This window comes from Protobothrops mucrosquamatus, unplaced genomic scaffold, assembly GCF_001527695.2.
Source record: "Protobothrops mucrosquamatus isolate PMUCROS unplaced genomic scaffold, P.Mucros_1.0 scaffold_286, whole genome shotgun sequence".
Classification (NCBI taxonomy): Eukaryota; Metazoa; Chordata; class Lepidosauria; order Squamata; family Viperidae; genus Protobothrops; species Protobothrops mucrosquamatus.
In genome coordinates, this window is record NW_015386362.1 from 428750 (window position 1) to 439318 (window position 10569).

The 10569-nt window shown below is 47.8% G+C and overlaps 1 protein-coding gene across 1 annotated transcript; it reads right to left on the minus strand.

Moving 5' to 3' along the window:
- Positions 1-7105: 7105 nt before the first annotated feature.
- Positions 7106-9352, minus strand: LOC107302759 (DNA (cytosine-5)-methyltransferase 3C-like; the record flags this gene model as incomplete). Its single annotated transcript, XM_015831906.1, has 2 exons — positions 7106-7247; positions 9234-9352. Coding segments are annotated over 2 exons (261 nt in total), but the record flags the coding sequence as incomplete, so codon positions are not given.
- Between the last annotated feature and the right edge of the window lie 1217 nt (positions 9353-10569).

The following is a 10569-nucleotide window of genomic DNA, read 5'->3' on the forward strand; positions in this document are numbered from 1 at the left end:
GGGAAGAAGCGGCGCGCGGCGCGGACACGCCCTCTCTTATGGGGGGGGCGGTGGGTGGCTGACAGGCGGGGGGGCGGGGCTAGTCCCGCGCCGTTGCTAAGAGCGCGCCTCGAGGCTAAGGCGACGGGGGGGCGTGGCTGGGGAGGAGGCCACGCCCTCGCTGTTTTTTAAGGCGGCGGCTTCCGCTTCTCCAATCAGTCGATGAGTCAGCAGAGCGGCTTTCGAGGCCTGGTTGGGCGGTTGCTCGACCTTAGTAGCTTGAATTGAATGCAGGCTTCGACTCTTATTTCATTTAATAAAGTGTTACTGTTATTGTTGTTGATGTTATGATCAGCACTGGCCGCGCCTCAGACCATCATTTCCACTCCTCAGCCCTTTGGCCGGAAGAGGCCGGGCAACGCTTGATCAGCCCTTGTTCTTATTGGCGGTGCTTGCACGGGTGGGCGTGGCCTGGACTTAGCAGCCAATCGAGGTTTAGGAGGCTGCCCGACCTTGGCAGTGAGTTCTGTGCTAGAGAGGCTTGCCTTCCCAGGCGCTCTTTCCCTCCGGCTCTGTTTCTTGGAGGAGGAGAGGGCAGAGAAGGCCATTGACTACAAAGGCACTTTTAATATTCTTGGCAAGAAGCTTAAATCTGGGCATTAAATCCAAATCTCTTGGATTATTGACCCTTAATTACCCTTCTACCACATATTAAGCTCTTTGGCCATGGGGTGAAAAATAAACCCCGCAATTTAAACCAAACCAACATTGCATAAATTGTCAGAAGGAAATTTTGCTTACTGTCTCAATTCATCATCTGAGGAGAAATTGCCTTCATTTTTAACTTTTCTTAAGATCATTTTGGCTGGCCACAATTCCTTGAGCAAACGCAGCTTTTTTCTGTTCGCAATGTATGGTTTAGTAACGGGCGTGAACTAAGTCATGTGGGTTTGCTCATCAAGCCACGATCTGAGAACTCAGGGATCCCTTTGCAATTGATTGAAAATGGCTCTGAACATCACACTGAAACGAACTGTATGGTTTTTATACCCTACATCGATATTTTTCAACCTGGGCGGCTTTAAAGATGTGTGGACTTCAACTCCCAGAATTCCCCATGCAGCTTTGCTGGCTGGGGATGCTGGGAGTTGAAATCCACACATCTTAAGGCTGCTCGTGTTGTAAAATATTGCACTAGATCAGGGTTCTTCAAACTTGGCCCTTTTATGACTTGTGGACTTCAACTCCCAGAATTCCTCAGCCAAGCTTGCTGGCTGAGGAATTCTGGGAGTTGAAGTTCACAAGTCATAAAAGGGCCATGTTTGAAGACCCCTGGCCTAGACCATTTCAGACAAATGGCTGTCCAGTCATTAAACCAGCATAATCCCTTGTACTCCAGGCAACCTCTCTATTGTTTATCCCAGGATAGTGTTTCTCAACTTGAGCAACTTTGAGCTGTGCTGGCTGGGGAATTCTGGGAGTTGAAGTCCACAAGTCATCAAAGGGCCAAGGAGGCTGCATCTCACAAAGCCACAACATTAATCCAAATGACACTAACCGAGCTTAGCACCTGATGGGCTGTCTGATAAAACAATGCAAGATGGTGGCATGCATTTGAAAGAAAACCAGGATGCCTATAATTGCGGCAAGAAAGACTGTTTGTCCACAGAGAATATGGAGTATAACATTTGTAGCGATTCTAGGTGGTTAGAGGACTGATATCAGTAACAAAGAATTAAGGCAATCTGCAAAGCTCAGCTAGAAGTTAGAAATAGGGATGGCCTGGAGCAAACAGAATGTATATTAGATAATTCTTGGAGCGTTCATTAGCCAAGGTTTAGGAATAGGGACGACTATTGGACAATTGTTAAATCATTATTAAAGTGTTTATTGGATGATATTTCTTATATATCCCCCGCCTTGTCCCACAGCCTTCTGCTTTAGTGAAATTGTCTAAAGCTCTCTTAATCCTTTGTTCTGTCTGGGTCCTGGCATTTTGCTGGCTGGGACTCTTTTAGCTGAAGCACTTCAATAAAAGGAAATAAAACCTGCACTTCCTGTCTGGTGTTCTTCATTGGCTTCGACACCAGGCTCAGACCCAATCTGGGGACAACAATCTTATTCAAAATGCAGCTGCAAGGCTTTGATCTCTGCTGGTTTAGCATGTGGTGTGAATGCAGCCAAAATCCCACACCAAACTGGGCAGTTAACTCTTCTGCAATACAAGTTGTTCAAGGAGACACAGCTTTTGAAGAGGAAGAATCAAATAAAGGCAGAATTATTTGTTTACACCCTGTGCTGCCTCTCATGAGTCCCTTCTCTTCACTTTTAAGGGTGTGCTTAATAATAATAATAATAATAATAATAATAATAATAATAATAATAATAATAATAATAATAATAATAATAATAATAAAGTTGGAAGGGATCTTGGAGGTCATCTAGTCCAACTCCCTGCTCAGGCAGGAAACCCTATACCATTTCAGACAAATGGCTGTCCAGTCTCTTCTTAAAAACTTCCAGTGTTGGAGCATTCACAGCTTCTGGAGGCAGGTTGTTCCACTGGTTAATTGTTCTCACTGTCAGGAAGTTTCTCCTTAGTTCCAGGTTGCTTCTCTCCTTGATTAGTTTCCATCCGTTGCTTCTTGTCCTGCCTTCAGGGGGTTTGGAAAATAGCTTGACTCCCTCTTCTTTCGGGCAGCCCCTGAGATATTGGAACACTGCTATCATGTCCCCCCTTGTCCTTCTCTTCGTTAAACTAGACATACCCAATTCCATCAGCTGTTCCTTATGTTTTAGCCTCCAGTCCCCTGATCATCTTTGTTGCTCTTCTCTGCACTCTTTCTAGAGTCTCAACATCTTTTTTACATCGTGGTGACCAAAACTGGATGCAATATTCCAAGTGTGGCCTCACCAAGGCATTGTAAAGTGGTATTAACCCTTCATGTGATCTTGATTCTATCCCTCTGTTAATGCAGCCCAGCACTGTGTTGGCTTTTTTGGCAGCTAACGCAACCGGCTGGCTCCTATTTAAGGGATTGTGCACTAGGACTCAGAGATCCCTCTCACAGTTGCTACTATTGAGCAAGTTAACTTGACTGACAGTTATTCTATCATTCTTCTTTTACCACTATGTTCCGTTGGTGTCTCCTTCAGGCCTCTAAAGTCCCCAACCTCTGGACTGTGGATCAGCACTGCACTGTAGCCTGTTAGGAACCGGGCCACACATCTGGAGGTGAGTGGTGAACAAGCGAACCCTATTGTAAACTGTGTGTGTGTGGGATCTAGGTTGCACACTCTTCTCCCTCACCGGTTCTTGGAAAAATTGTCTTCCCTCAAACCAGTCTCTTCCCTCAAACCAGTGCCAAAAAGATGCATAACTGGCTGAGGAATTCTGGGAGTTGAAGTCCACAGCTCAGAAAGTTGCCATGGTAGCTCATCCCTGCCTTAAGGCAGGGGTCTTCAAACCTGGCCCTTCTTATGACTTGTGGACTTCAACTCCCAGAATTCCTCAGCCAGGCACACTGACTGAGGAATTCTGGGAGTTGAAGTCCACAAGTCATAAAAGGGCCAAGTTTGAAGACCCCCAGCTTGTGGACTTCCCAGAATTTCTCAGCCAGACACGCTGGCTGAGGAATTCTGGGAGTTGAAATCCACAAGTCATAAAAGGGCCACGTTTGAAGACCCCCTGCTTGTGGACTTCCCAGAATTCCTCAGCCAGGCACGCTGGCTGAGGAATTCTGGGAGTTGAAATCCACAAGTCATAAAAGGGCCACGTTTGAAGACCCCCTGCTTGTGGACTTCCCAGAATTCCTCAGCCAGGCACACTGGCTGAGGAATTCTGGGAGTTGAAGTCCACAAGTCATGAAAGGGCCAAGTTTGAAGACCCCTGCCCTAAGGCTTTGACCTCATCTATCTTCAGAAATGGATGCTTCACCCACCCTCTGAGTCTCCCAGGCCACTTACAACCCTCCCAATAAAAACAACAGGGCCATTATAGAAGAACACTGACTTTAATTAAACCGTGATATAAAATGTTTAAGGCAAACCTCGGTCAAAACCATCTTTTTGTTTCCAGCACTAAGAACACAAAACAAAAAAGTGGGGTTTTGGGGTTTTGGGGTTTTGGGGTTTCCCCCCCCCCTCCCCCCATCTTCACTGACTCAGTTACAGCCATCCATTTTGGAATTGCGCTTCAGTCCCATGAAGCTCTTTTTAAAAAAAGAGAGAGAAAAAAAGTATAAAGTTTTATTTTTTTTAAAAAAAAGATTATATAAAAGCACACACCATTTTGACATGAGAAAAGTATAAAACAATAGCACCAATGTAGTTGAACATCTTGGGAATGACATTTCTGAAACAGTCTCTTTAAAATGCCGCAAAAAAGGTGGTTCTAGTAGGGCAGGGGCCTTCCAACTTGGCCCCGTTTATGACTGGTGGACTTCAACTCCCAGAATTCCTCAGCCAGGCACGGTGGCTGAGGGATTCTGGGAGTTGAAGTCCACCAGTCATAAAAGGGCCAAGTTGGAAGATCCCTGTATTATGGCTACTTCCAAGAGGCAAGATCTCTTATATTTATTTTTAATATTTTCTTAAGAAACCAGAAGGGATCAAAGAGAAATCTTGCTGGATGAAAGATGAAAGATTTGCTACACTCTTAAAAGGGGGGTGAAGGAAGAGAGACAAAAAGGCACATAAAATGGCTGCCTACCAGCACCCACATTTTCACCCCTATCCCCTGAACCTCCCTCGCCCCCCAAATAGGGGAGGGGGGGAGTGCGGGCTGCAGAGAATTCCCCATTGACCCCATTCCTTTGCTTAATTAAGGCAGGGGTCTTCCAACTTGGCCCTTTGATGACTTGACCCACTTGGCCCTTTTATGACTTATGGACTTCAACTCCCACAATTCCTCAGCCGGCGTGCCTGGCTGAGGAATTCTGGGAGTTGAAGTCCACAAGTCATCAAAGGGCCAAGTTGGAAGACCCCTGGCGTAAAAGGCATGCAAACTTCTTTCAGGGGACCAAGGATTCGGTTAACAAACTCAAACCAGCAAACACACCTAACCTATAACACAGTCACGATTGTCCCACACCCAGCGGTATCAGCAACGGCACACGCGCATGGATGCACAACAACACACACACGCCACCCAGTTCGGGCAGGGCTTTCAGTGGCTCAGGAAACGCGACGGGCATCTTTCCAAGGAATCTCTGCTTCTGCCCTAAATTACTGGCATTCGTTTTTGAGGGGCGCTTCCTGATCCCTGAGACTTGACATTCCAAGCGGAGTAGGATCCCTTGGGGTGCCAACAGCTCCAGAATTGCAGCAGGACTATTTTAACCGGCAGCCAAGAGGTGGGCAGAGAGGCAGGCTAACAGCTTGGGCACATTTTGCCCGTTGATAATGTCGGAGAATGTGAAGCGGCAACCTCAAATACTGACAAGGGAAAAGGGAGGCCGCAAACAGCTCCCCCCGCCCCATTTGCCCGCAGGGAAACACATCAAACCGGAGCTGTGATGGCTCTCGACAACTGTCCATCTTCCTCTGTGGCTGACCTTAAGGAACTTTGCTGACAGATTTGACCGTCTGCAATGCCAAGTGGGTGTCCGGCAATCCTGACACCCAAGCCAAGTCTCCTATCCTATCTTTGACGGAAAGTTGGAATTTGGTTCGAGAACAACACGGGCACCCCTGGTTTCTGCCCATGTGTAGAAAGAGGGTTTGCTTCTCTGTTTTTTGGACAGACATCCTGGTTGCAGAGAATGAAACTATGTCCCCTGCACCGATTGACGTGGTTTGGTTCATACAGACACCAGGAAGCCCCGAGTAGGGCATGGATGGCCTCAGTGCAAACATCGGTGTTCAAGATTGTGGCAACGGGTAGACACTAGCAAGCAGAAAGACCCTATTAAACCCCTTTATCCCCCAGGTGGCGGCATCCATTCTACCCAACTCTTATCCTGGTCTAATGAAATCAGGGTTTGAAGGATGGGCAGTCAAGGAAAACAATCCAGCTTCACGATGGAAATAGCAGCATCGGTGAGGATCGAAGTTCACTGGGGGTCCAAACAAGGCAACGAAGCGAACAGGCTGGAGAATCTGACAGCAGCTTTCAACTTTCTTTCTTTCTTTCTTTCTTTCTTTCTTTCTTTCTTTCTTTCTTTCTTTCTTTCTTTCTGCAAATGGGTCGGATTCTTCGCAGAAAGAAGCCAAAACCGCAGCAAAACAGTTGTAGATTTGTCTTTTCGGGTGGTGCGGTGGGTTTTTCGCTGCCTGTTGGGAATTTCCCTGCCTCTGAAGGGACCACGGTCGTGCAAACTGTTCTTGCACAGCTCTTTAAAATGAAAAAAAAAAGGAAAGAAATACCCAGCCAAAAAATTAAAACGGGTTGAAGGCGATAAGTGTCCTTGGCAGTAAAAATGCCCCAAATGCATTTTTGTCTGCATTAAAGGCATCGTGTAATTTTAAAAGTGAAAGAGATGCACGGAATATGTATGGCACGTTTTTTTTGTTTTGTTTTGTTTTTTTCCTTCCCCATTTTGCTCCATGTAGTAGAATTATCACCCGGCTTGCATCCAGCCCAAATTCCTCTCTAGGAATTTTCACAGCGTCCCAAGAAAAGGGCTGTAAAAGTCTCTCTCCCTACCCCTTACTCCCACAAGTTTTACACTCTTTAAAAAAAAGAAAGAAAAAACAGTTGAAAAAGAAAAAAAAGAAAGAAGTTTTCCCGTTTTGTTTTGTTTTTTTCCAGTGTGAACAGCGGGAGAAACACAAGTCAAAAACTGGCTCATTGCTACAGGTGGGTGTCTCCCGGATCGGATCCGGCGGTCTTCCTATTTCAAGTTTCACTCTTCTTCTGTCGGAAAACTGCTCTTCGTTCCAGCGGCCTCAGTTTCCCGTCCGTACAAGACGAAGGAGGAATGCTATCTCTGCAGCTCCCCCCAAAAAAAATTCTGGTTGGTTGGTTGGTCGGTTTGTTTTGGCACGACAGGAACTCAAAGGTCTCTCGCGCTTAGAGGAAAAGTTGTGGATGTTTCTGCAAAGAGGAGGGTCTCCTTTATGGGGGGCACAAGGGTGGGCTCAGCTCTCCCCCTTCCGCCCGGGAGACCCGCAGGACTCCTGCAGCCTAATCGCAGGCAAAATAATCTTTCAGGGGTGCAAAGAGGTGACGGATGACGGGGACGCTCCACGACCGTCCGAGCAGCTTCTGACGTGCCAGGCGGCCCATGTTGGACACATCGGTGTAATGGAGTGGGAAGCCGAAGATCCTGGTGGGAGTAAAGACCATTAGTAACCCCTATCTCTGCCGGATCTGTAAGGAGAGGCGTTAGGACCTCCCCACACACACACACCCTAAAAAAGATGATCAGGGGACTGGAGGCTAAAGCATATAAGGAACGGTTGCTGGAATTGGATATGTCTAGTTTAATGAAGAGAAGGACGAGGGGGGACATGATAGCAGTCTTCCAGTATCTCAGGGGCTGCCCCAAAGAAGAGGGAGTCAAGCTCTTCTCCAAAGTGCCTGAAGGCAGGACAAGAAGTGATGGATGGAAACTAACCAAGGAGAGAAGCAACTTGGAACTAAGTAGAAACTTCCTGACGGTTAGAACAATTAATCCGTGGAACAACCTGCCTCCAGAAGTGGTGAATGCTCCAACACTGGAAGTTTTTAAGAAGAAACTGGACAGCCATTTGCCCTAAATGGTATAGGGTTTTCTGCCTGAGGAGGGGGTTGGACTAGAGTTGAAGGGACCTTGGAGGTCTTCTAGTCCAACCCCCTGCTCAGGCAGAAACCCTATACCAATTCAGACAAATGGCTGTCCAGTCTCTTCTTAAAAACTTCCACTGTTGGAGCATTCTCAAAACCTCTCAAGAACGTGACAGAGGGAACAACAGCAGAAGGATGTTTTGCAAGGCGACAAAAGGATCGGACAATTGCAAAGTGGGTCTCGTGAAACCGGGCATCCCCAAACATGTTGGAAGAGAAGCAGGTTTACACAACTTTCCAATGAGCAGGACAACACCCAGGCCTGCCTGGAAACCTACAAACACCAACTCATCTGAGCAATTTTGGGGAAAAACTCAGCTTGTAGAACAAGGGTCTTCAAACTTGACCACTTTAAGACTTGTGGACTTCAACTCCCAGAATTCCTCAGCCAGCCCTCTTAAAGTGGCCAAGTTTGAAGACCCCGGTTGTGGAATAAATGCAGAACAATTCATCCATCCTCTTTGCCAAGGACAAGGCAGAAGCGTAAGGACCACCCTCGGCTTACGACCGGAACTGAGCCTGCCATTTCGGTCGTAAGTCGTGAGCATCACAAAGCAGGCCACCGTGGGACCATCCCTGATTTTGCAACTATTTTGGCAGGGGTTGTTGTGAATGCAGGTCATCCAAGAAACATTGCTGTTGTTAAGCAGGCTCTGGCTGGGGGATTCTGGGAGTTGAAGTCCACCCATCTTAAAAGTGTCCAAGGTTGAGAATTACGGGTCTAACTAGGCCTGCATCAAGGAGATTTTTCTTAAGAATTCTGGGAGCGGAAGCCCACCCCTCTTAAAGCCTGCTGGCTGGGGAATTCTGGGAGCGGAGGTCCCACCATCTACAAGTGGCCTTGGTTGAGAAAGGCTGCCCTAGGCCAGGGGTAGGCAACCTTGGCTCTTTCGTGACTCGTGGACTTCAACTCCCAGAATTCCTGAGCCAGACACGCTGAGGGGAAAGGGAGAAGTTTCCAAGCTGAGCCAGGCTGGCTCAGGAATTCTGGGAGTTGAAGTCCACAACTCATGAGGGGGCCATAGTTCCCCCATGCTGACTGAGGAATTCTGGGAGTTGAAGTCCATGAATCATGAGGGGGCCATAGTTCCCCCATGCTGGCTCAGGAATTCTGGGAGTTGAAGTCCACCAGTCATGAGGGGACCATAGTTCCCCCATGCTGGCTCAGGAATTCTGGGAGTTGAAGTCCACCAGTCATGAGGGGGCCATGGTTCCCCCCATGCTGGCTCAGGAATTCTGGGAGTTGGAGTCCACCAGTCATGAGGGGGCCGTAGTTCCCCCATGCTGGCTCAGGAATTCTGGGAGTTGAAGTCCACGAGTCATGAAGGGGCCATAGTTTTCCCCATGCTGGCTGAGGAATTCTGGGAGTTGAAGTCCACGAGTCCTAAAAGAGCCAAGGTTGCCTACCCCTGTCCTAGATTCTTCCCCAGGGGAGCCGTTCCAGCACTGGTTTTTCCATCGCTTCCTTCCCTTCCCCACCCCTCACCTTTCCAATTCTGTGCACCACAAATCGTCGTCCTTTCCATTCATGGAGACGGGCAGCATCTTGGCCTTCCCCTGCCGGATGGAGTTGGACTTGGTGGTGATCGTCCGGATCTTTTTCATCTGCAGAAGAGAAGCAGAGAGGAGGAGGAAGGAGGAGGAGGAAAAAAAACAGCTGCTTGCAGAACGATTGAGGTGCGAAGACATTGGCCCAGGGAGCACTCCTTATCTCTTTCTCTTTATTAAAAGTTTTATTAGTTTAACCCAAGGGTAGGCAATCTTGGCCCCCTCATGACTGGTGGACTTCAACTCCCAGGATTCCTGAGCCAGCGTGGCTCAGCTTGGAAACCTCTCCCTTTCCCCTCAGCATGGCTGGCTCAGGAATTCTGGGAGTTGAAGTCCACCAGTCATAAAAGAGCCCAGGTTGCCTATCTCTGCCCAAATGCCTGAATTTTGATCATGTGACCGTGAGGAAAAAATATTTAAATATTTAAACCAGGGATCTTCAAACTTGGCCCTTTGATGACTCATGCACTTCAACTCCCAGAATTCCTGAGCCAGCCTGGCTCAGCTTGGAAACCTCTCCCTTTCCCCTCAGCATGGCTAGCTCAGGAATTCTGGGAGTTGGAGTCCACCAGTCATGAGGGGGCCATAGTTCCCCCATGCTGGCTCAGGAATTCTGGGAGTTGAAGTTCACCAGTCATAAAAGAGCCAAGGTTGCCTGCCCCTGGTTTAACCGAATGTAAAATACAAAGAAAATGAAATTGAGGGGAAACGAGGGAAGGGAAAAGGAAAAAGTGTGGGGTGGAAGGGAAGAAAGGCATGGACTTCTAATAAAAGAGAATATTTGTAACTCAGGGTTGGCATGGGGGATTCTTGGTGCTCTCTGAGGTTGCTTGTTTTCTTGCAGACGTTTTGTGATCCAAACGAGGGAACTTCATCCGTGTTAGATGGGAGAAGGAGAAGGAGAAGGGGAAGAAGGAGAAGGAGAAAAAGAGAAGGAGGAGGACTACTATGGGGTCCTTGGTGCTCTCTGAGCTTGGTGGTTTTCTTGCAGACATTTCATGACCCGACTAGGGAACACCATCAGTGCTAGAAGGGAGCTGAAGGAGAAGGAGAAGAACGAGAAGGAGAAGGAGAAAAAGAGGAGGAGGAATTCAGTGAATCCGGTTTTCCCCCCATGGACTTTGCTTGCCAGAAGGTTGCAAAAGGGGATCACATGACACCCCCCCCAGGAGACTGCGACGGTCATAAATAGGAGTCAGTTGCCAAGCGTCCGGATTTTGATCACGTGAACCATGGGGATGGGCAACAGATGTTAAGTGTGAACAACGGTCGTA